At 42.1% G+C, this 18,791-nt stretch overlaps 1 protein-coding gene and 2 long non-coding RNA genes across 3 annotated transcripts; 2 read left to right on the top strand and 1 right to left on the bottom strand.

Moving 5' to 3' along the window:
• Positions 1-933: 933 nt before the first annotated feature.
• Positions 934-2,850, bottom strand: LOC308386032 (uncharacterized protein). The gene is made up of 2 exons (XM_080865302.1): positions 2,388-2,850; positions 934-1,500 (listed from the first exon to the last, which is right to left on the bottom strand). The coding sequence occupies exons 1-2, from the start codon at positions 2,645-2,647 to the stop codon at positions 1,230-1,232; spliced, it is 531 nt and encodes a 176-aa protein (XP_080721428.1). The 5' UTR covers positions 2,648-2,850; the 3' UTR covers positions 934-1,229.
• A 54-nt stretch (positions 2,851-2,904) lies between these two features.
• LOC308386366 lies at positions 2,905-10,340 on the top strand. Its single transcript, XR_013969778.1, has 3 exons — positions 2,905-3,081; positions 9,427-9,522; positions 9,838-10,340. It is a non-coding gene; the product is annotated as an uncharacterized lncRNA (long non-coding RNA).
• Positions 10,341-11,182: 842 nt separating this feature from the next.
• LOC308386324 lies at positions 11,183-18,775 on the top strand. The gene is made up of 3 exons (XR_013969772.1): positions 11,183-11,658; positions 15,777-15,872; positions 16,053-18,775. It is a non-coding gene; the product is annotated as an uncharacterized lncRNA (long non-coding RNA).
• Positions 18,776-18,791: the final 16 nt, after the last annotated feature.

An 18,791-nucleotide genomic window follows, 5' to 3' on the forward strand; every position in this document is an offset into this window, starting at 1 on the left:
GATTTTTTATTGCACAGTACAGCATTGCATTCTGCAGCCTGATTGACAAATCTCCTGCGCTTGCCAAATTTATCACGTTTGGTTTTGATAACCATCGCGTCCAATAGAAAAAACAGCACAAAAACACCCATAACTATGAGCCTCATTCGGAAATAGACACCTGCACCGTGAGGGAAAAAGGCGCACGAAAGTGGCGGGCAGATGAAGACAAACCGCGGCATAATAATACTTTTACGTTTTGCAATCTACAAAGGTTTGCACTTTGAGAATCAATTGTGAGAACTGTGACCAGGGGCTAGTTATTCTGAGAACCCCTGCAATAAATGAGGGACCACTGTCTACTCTACGATTATTATATCCAACCTGTTAACATTTAATACTGTATTGATAGAACCAACTGATTCTGCAGCAGAGCATCCCCAGTCCCTGAGCTCCTGCTGCTGCACCCACAGATATGTACAGCAAGCACTGATACCTTTTTAGTCGGTGGGATTCCCTTGTGATCACCTTTACTAAATATCTACAACCAATCTGATTATATCCTGTTATTGTTTTTTTTCAATGTTGAAATTAAAATCTAGTAGCAGCCTTCTAATTTCTTTGTGTTTTGTGCTGTTTTACAGGCCCACAGGGGAGGACAGCTCCGAGGCAGATGAGGGACGGGTCCCAGGACGGTCCATCGGCGGTGGAGCTGGCCATCCTGGAGTCCCTGAAGAGGCCACACCAGTCTCCAATGGAGCATTTCCTCCTCAGCCTTGTTCCTGCTCTGGAGAGCAGCTGGTCCTTTTTATTCCTGTCTCTCTGTAAATTCTTATATTTTATATATTTATGTTTAATGTTTTTCTGTGTGAGAATTTTAATATTATTTCAAATAAATGTTTATAATGACTAATGTCTACTAGTTCTACTACACAGCAAATGTTGGCACACGACTTGACACATGTAGAATTTATTTCATATTATACTAATGACAAAATATACTGATACAGTGGGATGCAGAAGTTTGGGCAACCTTGTTAATAGACATTATTTTCCTGTATAAATCGTTGGTTGTTACAATAAAAAATGTCAGTTAAATATCATACAGGAGACACACACAGTGATATTTGAGAAGTGAAAAGAAGTTTACTGGATTTACAGAAAGTGTGCAATAATTGTTTAAACAAAATCAAGCAGGTGCATCAATTTGGGCACCACAAAAAAGAAATGAAATGAATATTTAGTGTATATCAATGTGTGTGTCTCCTATATGATATATGGGGTGCCTTTGTCTGGACGTGCTTCCCATCCAGAGCTGCACAGCACAGAGGGAAGTTCCAGCGCTCCTGGAATCCCTCTGTGATGGACCGCCAGTCTCCAGGTGAAGGCACAGCCATGAAGTCGTCCACTAGACAGTCCCAGATGGACGTCGCTGCCTGGGGGGTGATCTGGCTCACCGTGGACACACCGACTCTGAAACTGAACGCGATGGTCCTGAAGGAGTCCCCGGTGACAAGGAACCTGGACAAAATTGTTCAAAATCAGTATTATGTGTACTGCAGTTACAAAATACATTATTCAAATTCCAAAATACTTTTGTGATGTCAGATATAAATCACAAAACTTAAATCTTACATAAAACATTTTGTAATTATAAGGATAATTACAAAATGTATATTAGATAATATCTAAAACAGTTGTGTTTTATTTTAACTTTAACATATCATAATTTGATTGGTAGCAACTTTCACAACTACAGTGAGCCAATCACTCATAATTCCTAAACATGTCAATCAGGTAGGAATGAAGTAAGACATTAATAGAAATAAAGAGTTGTGTGTTGACATGTAGCCCTTTCCTTGCTTAAATCATTAATATTTTTGAAAAATTAATCTGTGATAAGACAGCTTATCAAGATAGAACCATGTAACTAAAGATGAACCAAACTGTTCACAGTTTTATCTAACTCTGTTTCAATAAAGGCTGTGACCCCTGCTATAGAGTCTGACAGCTGCAGGGATTATATACAAATATTCAACTATCCCAGAATTAAACCAGGTCTAAATAAAAAGGAGTGAGTATCACTACAAGGTTAACTCAGTGGTCCTAATGCTACAGTTTGATATCAGCAAACACCGAGCGCATACATTGATGTGACACCACAGCCATGCTATCATGCAAACACTGATAACAGCATAAATCGAATTAAATCGGGACTTGATGAGAGCTTCTGAGTATCACTAGAAATATTATAAAGAGTCGTCTCTGTACCACAGTTTGCTTTCAGTAAACACCGACAGCATTCACTGTTAGCATAGCACATCCATGTTAGCAGTGTATAACTGGATGGATTAGCATATTAGCACAGATATCAATAAAGGACTACCTTATTAAATAGTTTTACTAACCTCAGGCAGACGGACAGGCGCTCTGCAGGTGGGATTGAGCGCCTGTAGTTGGTGTCTAGGCGGGCGATGCTGGGACCGACGAGGGAAAGCAGGTCCTCAAACTGGCCGACGGTGATAGCGCTGGAATCGGCCGTCATCCAGGCGCAGCTCCTGGAGCAAGTGGTGAAACTCACCAAACTGCTCATGCCTCTGGAGGACCTGATGGACCCAGGTACGGCGAGGACGTCTTTTACGCTGCTGCTCTGCTCTCCACAGTACATAGAGAAGGGAGACTCTCTCTTCAAGCGCTAGCTCGATAGCTGCCATCTTGCAAAGATACCGGTCTGGCACAACTCCCTCCCACATTCCTCCCACATTTCCGGTTCACGCGCGTCAAAATATCATATTTTGACGCGCGATGGATTTTTCTTGGACACGCGTTGAGACGCGAATGTACACGCGTCAAATTAGGGGCGTTTGGGGCGTTTTATTCGCGTCCATCACGTTCGGTGTGAACACACCGTTAGGATTCTTTAGCTAGTTAGCATCACATTAGCTAGTTAGCATCACATTAGCAAACTGCTTCGGAGCACAGCTGCCGGAGTCGCGGGTTTTGTTGAATCAGGCGTTGGACCTGCTGGAGGAATGCTCTGCGATGATGGTGGAAAACAGCCGCCATTCAACCCATTTGAGAGCTTCAAAGAACTGGCTGCAGGTATGATTGAAAGTTTGACAACACCGACGTTGATGCGTCTGTGATTTATTAGTGATCGCTCACGTGTGCACGTGCATGTAGGTGAACGCTCGCGGCATGACGTCACACAGCTCAGTTCCTTTCTGCTTTGATGTCACAGTACGTGCCTTTGATCTTGCAGCACGTGACCTCCACTCGAGTCTATAAATAGGGGTGAAACAGCGGGACCTGAATCTTGCATTTTGCATTTTAGTTGTCGTGCGTTAAATGTACAGACCGCGATCTTCCCTTTCTGAAAGCTTTCTGAAAACGGATTTCCAAAGTAATTGTAGCGAAATTAGGTCATTGACAATGTCTGTATCAAGTGTTAGAACCCCTACCCGCATTAATTCAGAGCCTTTTTCACCTGCTATAAGCGGGTGTTTCGATAGGCTCTCTGGATTACAGTGGCGCTTGATAGAAAATGGGATCTGGGACTCTGATGTCCAAGTAGCACTGGCTGATATGATTACTGATGTCATTCAGTCAGTTAGTGCAAGCACCATAAAAACGTTACTTCTAGGAGGTCAGGACCAATTAAATGATGCATCCCAGACATACCTTAGGATAGCCGTGACAAAAATAAGCCCCGTATTGGGAGACTCTCTCTCAACCAGCTTTGCTGCTGCTCTTCATGTCACCCATGAGGAGTGTGAAAGCGCTGTGGCGCTGACACAGATGATTGAGGAGGAGATCTCAAATAAAGTCAACTCGGGTTGGGTTCTAGTCCCAGAAAACCCGGATTCTATTTATGTCACCAGAAAAATAACAAACATAAAAAACCTCAGATGCATGGTTTCTCATGCTTTCTCATGTCTGAAGAAATATAAAGGTAAGCTGAGCGGCCTGTGCATGAGGGGGGCTTTACCCACTTCCTTTAGTTCAAGTGATGAGAGTCTTGAATCCAAGCTCTCTGAGATGGGAACAATTAAAGAAATAAGTATGGCTCTCATGAGGTGGAGTACAGACAGAGAGATAAGTAAAGATGACCAGGACTGTCACATAGAACTGCAACCTGTGGAGGAAAAAGAAAGTGATGAGGTTGCAGAAGCTGAGGAGAAAGCTCAAAGTGATGTTGAAACAATCCTCAACAATCTGAATTATTTACATGATGAAGATCATGCAGATAAAGCTGCAGTTGACATTGTAAATGTGTTAATTGCAAACATTCAGTATCCTGATGCAGAAGATATCACATTAAGTGAGAAGTGTAGCTCACCCAAGCCTGCTTTTGACGTGGACCTGGTGATCAAAAAGGTGAAAGACTTTTTTGCATCATGCGCCCTAATTATAAAACCAGATGAAGTAAAACAACACTTCTTCAGGTTTGCTAAAATAGAATTTGAAAAAATGAACAGTGAACTGAAAGATCATTTGAAGAAAAGCAAAGGATTTTTGACCTTTCAGAGACAACAGGCAACCTCCCCTGAGAGTGAAAGAGCTGACTCCAGGAAAAGCGAACACATGAATCCCTCAGAAGTTCCCAGAAAATCACCAACCTTAGAAACCACAGTTAAAAGTTCTTCTCCGCTCAACTTCAGTCAATTTATGCCACTTATGAATAGGCTGTTTAGTAAATTATTCTCGGCAGGACACCTTGACCTGACAAGTAAGGAAATCAAGATGTTTTCAAGGGAGTTGACAGAAAATGTGTACGACCATGTCGAGTCAACATATCCAGCCCCCACGATGCAAATGGGTAAAAGTCTCTCAGAGTCTGACTTCTCTAAGACTTCACAGGGTAACTGTAATGTACCCTCTGCTCCTGAGGTGCCATATGTGCTCGTAGAAGATTCAGTGGAAAGGTTCTTACAAAACCTTCTTTTCTGGTTGGAGAATGAAACTTTAACCCAAACTATTATAAATGACAAAATTTCTGGTGCCGTGGAAGATATAGTAAGAGTGCTGACCCCATCAAAGGAAGAAGTTATGATTGGAGCAGATGCTGGTGAAACAAGCGACAGACTGTTTACATCACAGTCAAGTCCAGTTACTGATCTCACCAATCAGCCAGTTTGTGTGAGTGCAGAAGACCCGGACCTGGTTTCAAATACAAGCAGTGATCAGGCATCAGTCTCTGACACTGACCCCACAGAGGGTCAAAGTCAGCCAGCAACCTCTGAAAACCCAGAGGAAGAGCTGTCAGAAACATCAGTGTCAATTCACGCTAAGCTCATTGCCAATCAATTTAGTACTCTTCTAGCCACAAGAATCGCACAAAATTTGCACAAAAATACCAGAAATCTTCTGGATCCAAAAAAATTAGACTTGGCTATCAACCATCTGACAGATTTGGTACTTTCTGAAGTGAGATGCACAGAAAACCTGGAAATTCTTAAAATGAACAGGGTTGAATTAGTCAAGGCCACAGCTGAAGGTCTTATCAAGGAGTTTGGATCTGCAGACAAGTTCTTCGATGTAATGTTGTCAGAAGATTCATCTTTTGACGACACTATTCTGAAGCACCTAGCAATGAATATTGGTGATCAGGCATTAGTGTCTCACTCTGAACCCACAGAGGGTCAAAGTCAGCCAGCAGCCTCTGAAAACCCAGAGGAAGAGCTGTCAGAAACATCAGTGTCAATTCATGCTAAGCTCATTGCCAATCAATTTAGTACTCTTCTAGCCACAAGAATCGCACAAAATTTGCACAAAAATACCAGAAATCTTCTGGATCCAGAAAAATTAGAGTTAGTTATCAACCATCTGACAGATTTGGTACTTTCTGAAATGAGATGCACCGAATCCCTGGAAATTCTTAAAATGAACAGGGTTGAATTAGTCAAGGCCACAGCTGAAGGTCTTATCAAGGAGTTTGGATCTGCAGACAAGCTCTTCGATGTAATGTTGTCAGAAGATTCATCTTTTGACGACACTATTCTGAAGCACCTAGCAATGAATATTGGTGATCAGGCATTAGTGTCTCACTCTGAACCCACAGAGGGTCAAAGTCAGCCAGCAGCCTCTGAAAACCCAGAGGAAGAGCTGTCAGAAACATCAGTGTCAATTCATGCTAAGCTCATTGCCAATCAATTTAGTACTCTTCTAGCCACAAGAATCGCACAAAATTTGCAAAAAAATACCAGAAATCTTCTGGATCCAGAAAAATTAGAGTTAGTTATCAACCATCTGACAGATTTGGTACTTTCTGAAATGAGATGCACCGAATCCCTGGAAATTCTTAAAATGAACAGGGTTGAATTAGTCAAGGCCACAGCTGAAGGTCTTATCAAGGAGTTTGGATCTGCAGACAAGCTCTTCGATGTAATGTTGTCAGAAGATTCATCTTTTGACGACACTATTCTGAAGCACCTAGCAATGAATATTGGTGATCAGGCATTAGTGTCTCACTCTGAACCCACAGAGGGTCAAAGTCAGCCAGCAACCTCTGAAAACCCAGAGGAAGAGCTGTCAGAAACATCAGTGTCAATTCATGCTAAACTTGTTGCCAATCAATTTAGTACTCTTCTAGCCACAAGAATCGCACAAAAATTGCACAAAAATACCAGAAATCTTCTGGATCCAAAAAAATTAGACTTGGCTATAAACCATCTGATAGATTTGGTACTTTCTGAAGTGAGATGCACCGAATCCCTGGAAATTCTTAAAATTAACAGGGTTGAATTAGTCAAGGCCACAGCTGAAGGTCTTATCAAGGAGTTTGGATCTGCAGACAAGTTCTTCGATGTAATATCAGAAGATTCATCTTTTGACGACACTATTCTGAAGCACCTAGCAATGAATATTGGTGATCAGACATTAGTGTCTCACTCTGAACCCACAGAGGGTCAAAGTCAGCCAGCAACCTCTGAAAACCCAGAGGAAGAGCTGTCAGAAACATCAGTGTCAATTCATGCTAAGCTCATTGCCAATCAATTTAGTACTCTTCTAGCCACAAGAATCGCACAAAATTTGCAAAAAAATACCAGAAATCTTCTGGACCCAGAAAAATTAGAGTTAGTTATCAACCATCTGACAGATTTGGTACTTTCTGAAATGAGATGCACCGAATCCCTGGAAATTCTTAAAATGAACAGGGTTGAATTAGTCAAGGCCACAGCTGAAGGTCTTATCAAGGAGTTTGGATCTGCAGACAAGTTCTTCGATGTAATGTTGTCAGAAGATTCATCTTTTGACGACACTATTCTGAAGCACCTAGCAATGAATATTGGTGATCAGGCATTAGTGTCTCACTCTGGACCCACAGAGGGTCAAAGTCAGCCAGCAGCCTCTGAAAACCCAGAGGAAGAACTGTCAGAAACATCAGTGTCACCTGATGATTGGCTAATTTCAAATCAATTTAGCGTTTCTCTGGTCATGAGAATAAAACACAAATTGCACAAAAATGCCAGAAATCTTCTGGATCGAGGAAAAATAGACTTAGTTGTCAACCATCTGACAGATTTGGTACTTTCTGAAGATAGATGCACCGAATACCTAAAAATTCTTAATAATAACATGAATAAATTAGTCAAGGCCACAGCTAAAGGCCTTATCGAGGAGTTTGGATCTGCAGACAAGTTCTTCAATGTAATGATATCAGAAGATTCATCTTTTGACGACACTATTCTGATGCACATAGCAATGAATCTCGGTGGCTTCGTGAATCCTCCAAAGAAATCCAAACTTGCCAGGTTTTTTTCAGCAGTGTTAAAAGCTTTGAAGAAGCCGTTCAGCTGCTGCTTTAAAGGCAGTACTGATGACTAAATTGTCATCTTGATTTTTTTCAAATACCTCTTTTAAAATCTTAAAGCAGTCTGGCCTCAGAGTTAACATCTGAGGTATATTTTATTTTAAAACTATTTCATTCGACTTTAATTAGACTGAGAAATATTCTTCATCGTGTCTCCTCGTATTATCGTTACCATCACCCCCCACCGGCCGAGGCAGATGGCCGTCCCTTCTGAGCCTGGTTCTGCCGGAGGTTTCTGCCTGTTACAGGTAGTTTTTCCTCCCCACTGTCGCCAAGTGCTTGCTCATAAGGGATTATTAATATTTGGGGTTTTCTTGCTGCTACTGTAGGGTCTCTATCTTACAGTATAAAGCAACTTGAGGAGACGGTTGTGATTCGATGCTATATTACAAATATTAAATTCAGCTGAATCTTAAAAACATGTAATATAGCATCACATCACCATCAAATCAAGAACTGAAAAATAAAACAAAATAAAAAACCAAACCTACATTGAAAACTGTTTGTGATTTGTCTTGTGCTTTCAAAATATATTGTCAAATATGAAAAGCTGCATTTGTATGCTCTGGTCATTAGTGCTGGTATTTTAATGTAAGCAAACACAAGGAACATACACCGATGTGTAAGTGCTACAGATCAGCGGTCCCCAACCCCCGGGCCTCGGACCAGTACCGGTCCGTGAGTCGTTTGGTACCGGGCCGCGAGAGTAGAGTCTCAGGTGTGAAATGTATGGTTTTCAAGGTTTTTATCGGTTTCCAGCGTTATTTTGTTATCGTTTTGGTCGTTAACTCGGTTTTCCTGGGTCTTTTCACATGTGTTATGAATAAATCTTCTTTTTTTCGGTACCGGTACTAGTTTTATTTTGTTGTATTTATCCGTGACACCTTAAAGGCCGGTCCGTGAAAATATTGTCGGGCATAAACCGGTCCGTGGCGCAAAAAAGGTTGGAGACCGCTGCTACAGATGAAGATGCAAAGAAACCATGAAATAATTAATGAAATAGTGAAGTTTATGAATAAAATAAACAACTGTAGCACCGTCTCAGTCTCGTCGAATCGCCCCTCTGCTTCTTCCATTCTAGCATCAACTCTTCTTAACCCTCGTCTAATATGTGCATATTGTTTGTTGTTGTGTTTCCTAAAGTCACGAAGCTCTTTCGGGATGTTCAGGAGGCTGGGCTCGTCTGCATCCATGCCCTCTGTGGCTAACCTTAGCTCGGGAGAGTAGCTCCTATCCACATGGCTTTTCTCTGTCTGCTCTTCTGTCTGAGTTGTGCCTCTCAAACTTCTTGTGACTATCCCCGTTTCCATATTTAAAAGCAATCTCACCTATTGTCAGAAAGATTACCGTATCTTATTATAAGAGAAATTTCTCCCACTTCCTGGTGTCTGGAGTCTCTAAAGTAAGCAAATGTGGTAAAGGGTGTGGGTGATTCTGGGATTGATGCAGGAGGGCGACAGAAATAAAAAGTAAAATATTAAATTTTTGCTGTTATTGACTTTGCTTTACAATATCAAACACTGAGCCAGATGCACAATAGTCATGTACATCACACGTAAACACATGAATGTAAAAAACACAGAGGTTAGGCCATCAAAGTGTGTGTAAAAGAAGTGTTTATGTCTGTCTTGCAGTTTCTGTTCCTGTCCGAGGTTTGCAGTGGAGAGCTCAGACCACACAGGACCGCCTCACCCTCAGAACATCTCCACCACCCTGTCCACTGTTAAGAGGTCAGACTCTTAATTTGTCTGTTAAACCGATGCGGTTTCTCTTTCAGTCAGACCTCCAGGGCTCAAGCTCTCGCTCCCAGCTAATTGCAGACTCGTATGGCTCTGGCTGACTTCTGATCTCCTCTGGGGAAAAAGGGGAGCTTAATTTCTTCTTCTGTCTTTCTCTTTCTAATTGTGCATGTTTATTTAATAATAAACATACAACATACAATAAACAAAGAGGGATCAAATTTAAATCTCACTGACTAGGAAGCACACAGTGTTTGACGTTTTATATTAACTTTAATCTGAAATAATTTTTGCATTTTTTTCAAGTCCCCAGTGTTTCCTGATCCTTGGAGCACTCCTGGTTATCTGCTATGGTGGAGGTGGCCAATGTCTGGAGACAAATCGTTGTTCTGGGGAGCTGCTTTCCTCCAGTTACTTTACATCAGAATAGAAAGCATGAGAACGACCCTGATGGAAAACAGAAACAGCATCCAGGAAGTGAAATAAAGATTAAGCAGCCAAATTCTAGCTCTGGTTCGATGCTTACATTTGGAGGACTCTCGACCACAAACTGAGAGAAACTCTGTGAAGATGCAGAAGCACATCACGTTTTGCAAACAAGCATACTATTTTTATAGTTAAATAAACTTATAGTTTATTAGAGTTGAGTTCCTACTCACAGACAACTGAAACATTCACATTTGGAAAGCTGACTGAATACATTTTTATTTGATTAATCTAAAGTTGTTCTTCTGTGTCTGAAAACACCCACTCCCACTTACTCAACCTGTGTTGTCGTCTGCTGCTGTGGCCTACAGTAGCAGAAGACAACACTGCAACTGTAACGAAACTGATTACGGCATTATTTTTAAAACCTTCAGTGAATTCAACGTTCTTCAAGATTTTTCAAGCATCCACAGAAACTTTGATCGTGTGCTAAAAATGCTAGTAAAGCTGACATCCATCACGAACAACCCACATCATCCTCTGCATGAGTCTGTGAGCTGAGCAGATCCTTGTCAGAGACCAAAACAGCCTCACTGCAGGAAGGAGCGCTTTCACAGATCATTGATCCCAACAGCAGTTAGACTCTATAACTCCTCAATCACGCTGTCATGAGTCACTGGACATTTACCTGGTGTGCAGGTATATGTGTATGTATATGTATACATGTGTATATTTAGTGTGTAGATGTGTGTGCAAGTACATGTCTATACTTATAGATACTTTTAGATATCTATTGCTTAAATAGTAATAGTAATGTAAGAATAATTAAATGTATTTCTTGCATTTCCACAACACTCTATCCATAGTCACATACTGTGTATGCTACTGTTGTATATAGTGTATTATCTTATTTATTTTGTAGTTGTTTATATTTTATTTGGATTTTTGGATTTTCTTCTGCTATCTCTACCTGAGCTGAGGTAACACACAAATTTTCCTGCCGTCGATCAATAAAGTCTAATCTTCTCATTGAATGCATTTCTGATGGAGATGAGACGTCATGCAGGACAGAGGTGAGGGGCGTGACATCACGGTGCCGTGACAACAACCTGGTGCTTAACATCAACAAAACCAAGGAGCTCATCTTGGGTTACAGGAGAGCAGCAGTAGCAGAGGTGGAGAGTCAGCTGCTTCAGATTCCTAGGCATCAACATCAGCGAGGGTGTCGTGCCATATTAAACCATTATACACCTCATTAGTAAAATAAAAAATGTGTTTAAATTGCATGAATTAATATTTATTAACGTCTCTTTGTGAGTCATACTGTGATAATGACTGCCACAAACAGAGCGTCCTCCTGTAACCATGGTTACGGGAGTTTGTTGCAAGAAGTGTTGTGAATCTCGCTGAGACAGGGAACCACTGAGAGCCTCAGATGAACCAGTCAGTCAGGTCGCTGTCTCCACTTCTCCTCCTCCTCCTTCGTCCCCTTTGTTTTTTAAGTACCTGTTAGGATTCTTTAGCTAGTTAGCATCACATTAGCTAGTTAGCATCACATTAGCAAACTGCTTCGGAGCACAGCTGCCGGAGTCGCGGGTTTTGTTGAATCAGGCGTTGGACCTGCTGGAGGAATGCTCTGCGATGATGGTGGAAAACAGCCGCCATTCAACCCATTTGAGAGCTTCAAAGAACTGGCTGCAGGTATGATTGAAAGTTTGACAACACCGACGTTGATGCGTCTGTGATTTATTAGTGATCGCTCACGTGTGCACGTGCATGTAGGTGAACGCTCGCGGCATGACGTCACACAGCTCAGTTCCTTTCTGCTTTGATGTCACAGTACGTGCCTTTGATCTTGCAGCACGTGACCTCCACTCGAGTCTATAAATAGGGGTGAAACAGCGGGACCTGAATCTTGCATTTTGCATTTTAGTTGTCGTGCGTTAAATGTACAGACCGCGATCTTCCCTTTCTGAAAGCTTTCTGAAAACGGATTTCCAAAGTAATTGTAGCGAAACTAAGTCATTGACAATGTCTTTATTCAATATTAGAATCCCTACCCGCATTACTTCAGAGGCGATTTCACCTGCTATCAGCGGGTGTTTCGATAGGCTCTCTGGATTACAGTGGCGCTTGATAGAAAATGGGATCTGGGACTCTGATGTCCAAGTAGCACTGGCTGATATGATTACTGATGTCATTCAGTCAGTTAGTGCAAGCACCATAAAAACGTTACTTCTAGGAGGTCAGGACCAATTAAATGATGCATCCCAGACATACCTTAGGATAGCCGTGACAAAAATAAGCCCCGTATTGGGAGACTCTCTCTCAACCAGCTTTGCTGCTGCTCTTCATGTCACCCATGAGGAGTGTGAAAGCGCTGTGGCGCTGACACAGATGATTGAGGAGGAGATCTCAAATAAAGTCAACTCGGGTTGGGTTCTAGTCCCAGAAAACCCGGATTCTATTTATGTCACCAGAAAAATAACAAACATAAAAAACCTCAGATGCATGGTTTCTCATGCTTTCTCATGTCTGAAGAAATATAAAGGTAAGCTGAGCGGCCTGTGCATGAGGGGGGCTTTACCCACTTCCTTTAGTTCAAGTGATGAGAGTCTTGAATCCAAGCTCTCTGAGATGGGAACAATTAAAGAAGCTGAGGAGAAAGCTCAAAGGGATGTTGAAACAATCCTCAACAATCTGAATTATTTACATGATGAAGATCATGCAGATAAAGCTGCAGTTGACATTGTAAATGTGTTAATTGCAAACATTCAGTATCCTGATGCAGAAGATATCACATTAAGTGAGAAGTGTAGCTCACCCAAGCCTGCTTTTGACGTGGACCTGGTGATCAAAAAGGTGAAAGACTTTTTTGCATCATGCGCCCTAATTATAAAACCAGATGAAGTAAAACAACACTTCTTCAGGTTTGCTAAAATAGAATTTGAAAAAATGAACAGTGAGCTGAAAGATCATTTGAAGAAAAGCAAAGGATTTTTGACCTTTCAGAGACAACAGGCAACCTCCCCTGAGAGTGAAAGAGCTGACTCCAGGAAAAGTGAACACATGAATCCCTCAGAAGTTCCCAGAAAATCACCAACCTTAGAAACCACAGTTAAAAGTTCTTCTCCGCTCAACTTCAGTCAATTTATGCCACTTATGAATAGGCTGTTTAGTAAATTATTCTCGGCAGGACACCTTGACCTGACAAGTAAGGAAATCAAGATGTTTTCAATGGTGTTGACAGATAAAGTGTACGACCATGTCGAGTCAACATATTTAGCCCCCACGATGCAAATGGGTAAAAGTCTCTCAGAGTCTGACTTCTCTAAGACTTCACAGGGTAACTGTAATGTACCCTCTGCTCCTGATGTGGCCTATGTGCTCATAGAAGATTCAGTGGAAAGGTTCTTACAAAACCTTCTTTTCTGGTTGGAGAATGAAACTTTAACCCAAACTATTATAAATGACAAAATTTCTGGTGCCGTGGAAGATATAGTAAGAGTGCTGACCCCATCAAAGGAAGAAGTTATGATTGGAGCAGATGCTGGTGAAACAAGCGACAGACTGTTTACATCACAGTCAAGTCCAGTTACTGATCTCACCAATCAGCCAGTTTGTGTGAGTGCAGAAGACCCGGACCTGGTTTCAAATACAAGCAGTGATCAGGCATCAGTCTCTGACACTGACCCCACAGAGGGTCAAAGTCAGCCAGCAACCTCTGAAAACCCAGAGGAAGAGCTGTCAGAAACATCAGTGTCAATTCACGCTAAGCTCATTGCCAATCAATTTAGTACTCTTCTAGCCACAAGAATCGCACAAAATTTGCACAAAAATACCAGAAATCTTCTGGATCCAAAGAAATTAGACTTGGCTATCAACCATCTGACAGATTTGGTACTTTCTGAAGTGAGATGCACAGAAAACCTGGAAATTCTTAAAATTAACAGGGTTGAATTAGTCAAGGCCACAGCTGAAGGTCTTATCAAGGAGTTTGGATCTGCAGACAAGCTCTTCGATGTAATGTTGTCAGAAGATTCATCTTTTGACAACATTATTAGGAAGATCATAAGAAAGAATCTTGGTGGCTTCGTGAATCCTCCAAAGAAATCCAAACTTGCCAGGTTTTTTCAGCAGTGTTAAAAGCTTTGAAGAAGCCGTTCAGCTGCTGCTTTAAAGGCAGTACTGATGACTAAATTGTCATCTTGATTTTTTTCAAATACCTCTTTTAAAATCTTAAAGCAGTCTGGCCTCAGAGTTAACATCTGAGGTATATTTTATTTTAAAACTATTTCATTCGACTTTAATTAGACTGAGAAATATTCTTCATCGTGTCTCCTCGTATTATCGTTACCATCACCCCCCACCGGCCGAGGCAGATGGCCGTCCCTTCTGAGCCTGGTTCTGCCGGAGGTTTCTGCCTGTTACAGGTAGTTTTTCCTCCCCACTGTCGCCAAGTGCTTGCTCATAAGGGATTATTAATATTTGGGGTTTTCTTGCTGCTACTGTAGGGTCTCTATCTTACAGTATAAAGCAACTTGAGGAGACGGTTGTGAGTCGATGCTATATTACAAATATTAAATTCAGCTGAATCTTAAAAACATGTAATATAGCATCACATCACCATCAAATCAAGAACTGAAAAATAAAACAAAATAAAAAACCAAACCTACATTGAAAACTGTTTGTGATTTGTCTTGTGCTTTCAAAATATATTGTCAAATATGAAAAGCTGCATTTGTATGCTCTGGTCATTAGTGCTGGTATTTTAATGTAAGCAAACACAAGGAACATACACCGATGTGTAAGTGCTACAGATCAGCGGTCCCCAACCCCCGGGCCTCGGACCAGTACCGGTCCGTGAGTCGTTTGGTACCGGGCCGCGAGAGTAGAGTCTCAGGTGTGAAATGTATGGTTTTCAAGGTTTTTATCGGTTTCCAGCGTTATTTTGTTATCGTTTTGGTCGTTAACTCGGTTTTCCTGGGTCTTTTCACATGTGTTATGAATAAATCTTCTTTTTTTCGGTACCGGTACTAGTTTTATTTTGTTGTATTTATCCGTGACACCTTAAAGGCCGGTCCGTGAAAATATTGTCGGGCATAAACCGGTCCGTGGCGCAAAAAAGGTTGGAGACCGCTGCTACAGATGAAGATGCAAAGAAACCATGAAATAATTAATGAAATAGTGAAGTTTATGAATAAAATAAACAACTGTAGCACCGTCTCAGTCTCGTCGAATCGCCCCTCTGCTTCTTCCATTCTAGCATCAACTCTTCTTAACCCTCGTCTAATATGTGCATATTGTTTGTTGTTGTGTTTCCTAAAGTCACGAAGCTCTTTCGGGATGTTCAGGAGGCTGGGCTCGTCTGCATCCATGCCCTCTGTGGCTAACCTTAGCTCGGGAGAGTAGCTCCTATCCACATGGCTTTTCTCTGTCTGCTCTTCTGTCTGAGTTGTGCCTCTCAAACTTCTTGTGACTATCCCCGTTTCCATATTTAAAAGCAATCTCACCTATTGTCAGAAAGATTACCGTATCTTATTATAAGAGAAATTTCTCCCACTTCCTGGTGTCTGGAGTCTCTAAAGTAAGCAAATGTGGTAAAGGGTGTGGGTGATTCTGGGATTGATGCAGGAGGGCGACAGAAATAAAAAGTAAAATATTAAATTTTTGCTGTTATTGACTTTGCTTTACAATATCAAACACTGAGCCAGATGCACAACAGTCATGTACATCACACGTAAACACATGAATGTAAAAAACACAGAGGTTAGGCCATCAAAGTGTGTGTAAAAGAAGTGTTTATGTCTGTCTTGCAGTTTCTGTTCCTGTCCGAGGTTTGCAGTGGAGAGCTCAGACCACACAGGACCGCCTCACCCTCAGAACATCTCCACCACCCTGCCCACTGTTAAGAGGTCAGACTCTTAATTTGTCTGTTAAACCGATGCGGTTTCTCTTTCAGTCAGACCTCCAGGGCTCAAGCTCTCGCTCCCAGCTAATTGCAGACTCGTATGGCTCTGAATGACTTCTGATCTCCTCTGGGGAAAAAGGGGAGCTTAATTTCTTCTTCTGTCTTTCTCTTTCTAATTGTGCAGGTGAGTCACTCGGCGTGTGTGATGACCACCGCCGTCATCTGTAAGCTGCTGCGCTCCAAAGAGGCCATGGCCACGATGGACATCAGGAACTGGCCCCCAGTGCTGGACACCGGTACAGCGTTTCATTCATATCCGCACAGGGAAATCACGCTCGCATGAAGTACTTTAATTTAACATAAATGCAGGTCGTGCACAGCCGCCTCACAATGCAGTCTGAGTAGTTCTGGTTGCAGATATAAACCTAAAGAATGCACATTAAATGAAATCCTCTGCTGTGATGAAACCTGCCTTTACAGCTCCATCACTCTGTGATTTATCGAAAAATAAAAACTTGCTGTAGCTGCAAGTCTGTGGAGGTCCCCACCACTGCTTTAGAGAATCAAAGCACCAGGAAGTGGGAATAATTTCTCCTATAATAAGGATTTTTAGGTCCCTGATAACAAAAATGAGCAGATTTTATCCAGTTTGGTAACGTTTACATCACTAGAGAAGAAAATATAGCCACATTATTATAATTACTAAAAACTACAGATATGAAATATCCAGATTTTAGAGACCCAGAGAGGTGAAGAGCAAAGCAGCAAACAGAGAAAGCTTTGTAAAGTAAACAGTTTTAGCTTCATCCTTTTTTAATCCTTTAATCTTGACCTGTTGTCACCAACCTGCGCTCTGTGCAAGGCTGTCTGTGTGCGGAAACAACATCACATCAGAGGGTCTGCTGTTGTTGGCTCAGGCTGAGAAATCCAGCTCGACTCTGACTCACATGTACATCTGGGGAAATCACCTGGAGGAGCCCGTATGCCAGGTACACCCCTCAGATGTCTGTTTCCTAATGCGGGCTGAAGTCCTGTTGCCGATCCTGACGGTCTGGGGCCTGCCAGTCAAAAAGTCATGTAGCCAGTCACAGAGGGTGGGGTGCAGGCCGAGTGTTAACAGCTTGTGAGTGAGTTTGTGTGGGATGACAGTATTGAAGGTGGAGCTGTAAGTTCAGTTAAAATATAAGTACTTTATAATTAAAGTAACACACAAATCTTCAAAGACTTAATCAATCACAACATTAAACTCACCCTGTTTTTGTAGAGAAGGTGTTCAGGCTTTTTCATTATCTCCTGAAACCAGCTGCATTGGATCTTCATCCTTTTTCACTCAGTGAAGTCTTTCCTTTTGTTGCCATTCCTCTGCACTGGAAAAAAAAAAAAATATATAATATATTCATTAATAATGAATATAATATTCATTATATTCATTATATTATTAATATAATAATATTATATTCATTAATAATTAGAAAGTATTTAAACATTCTGGTCGTAGACTTTTACATTCTTCGTTACGCTTGGTGTCATAATCATCACGATCAATACATGACAGGGGAGGCTCTGAGGTAGGCGGGGCTGTCTTTGGTGATGTCACCATGAAAGGTGGGACCAGCGTCTGACACTCGGTGACTTTAAACTATAAATTGACAGAATAAACATTGAATCTGGGATGCAGAGCCTCCCTGCTACTGCAGATAAGGGGGCGGTCTGCTTGCCTCCACCCCAGAGAGAAGGGTTACATCTCCAGGGTCTGGGGTGGGGTGCCCTGAGGCCTCAGGGCACCCCACGGGCACGTCACTGTAACCCACTCTGGCCTCTGCTCCATGGCTGCTGGGTGACCCCTCGTTTGGGCCTCTCCTCAGCTCTTCCCAGGAGGGTGGCACGGTTACCCCCCGGTGGTCCTCCTTGGGTCTGGCCTGGATCTCCTCCATGCCCGCTTCATGCCCTGGGGGACGGGGCTATGGCTCCCCACACTCCCTAGCAGATCATTATGTGGAGAAACTTTTGGAATACATGCGTACTGATGCACACAGGTATGCACACAGGTGTACACACGGGTGTTCACAGACACAAACTACACCTTTCTTGGCTGCTGCCTCAAAGCACATTGTGCGCTGTCAATCTTACATGCTGCACAATAACATTTAATATTTAGTATCTACTGTTATCTACTGTTAGCTAGTTTATTGTGATGGTGCTGTATTTATTATGTTGCTCTTTTTTGTTTGTTTTCTCTTCTGTTTTTTTTCTTCTCCATACAGGTGATCCAGGTGTTTTGTTTGTTTTTCTTTTTTTCTTCCTCCCTTTCTCACCGTCTCCTTCCCCCTCTATTTCTCTCCCTCTCTTTCTTGCCAAGCAGTCTGGGCCCAATCTGCCAGCTTACCCAGGGGAACGCGAAGGCGTTCTCATGCTAGCCAATAGATGTAATCTCTCCTGCGAGTCTGTTCTGGGCCTCCAACTGGTAGGACATGCCCAAAACACTCCTCCCAGCAGAAGCCTTTGTCAGATGCTTGAACCAAAGAACTGGTTCCTTTGAATGTGGCAGAGCAGTAACTCGAATTCACTCTGGTCGATCAAGCTGCTCACCCTACCTTTAAGAAAGAGCCCAGTTACCCATCAGAGGAAACCCATTTTCATTGTTTTATATGTGATGTCATTGTTTTGGTCAGTACCCAGAGCTTGTAACCATAAGTGAAGGTAGGAACATAGATCAGATACTGTCCCAGTATACCCTGGAGGTCGCCACCTGATGAAGCTGACACGAAGCCTGCAAAAAGACAACCACAGTGGAGACCCTCAACAACCTGGTATCGCTAGAATGTGTCCATAAAAACCAGAAACAGAATCTATGACAAAGAAAGAAGAGGTCCGACTTCTCCCCGGCTGTACAGGGACCTCATACTCCCCAAGGACCCTGACA

The sequence above is a fragment of the Rhamphochromis sp. 'chilingali' genome, assembly GCF_963969265.1.
Source record: "Rhamphochromis sp. 'chilingali' genome assembly, chromosome: 18".
In the NCBI taxonomy this organism is placed as follows: Eukaryota; Metazoa; Chordata; class Actinopteri; order Cichliformes; family Cichlidae; genus Rhamphochromis; species Rhamphochromis sp. 'chilingali'.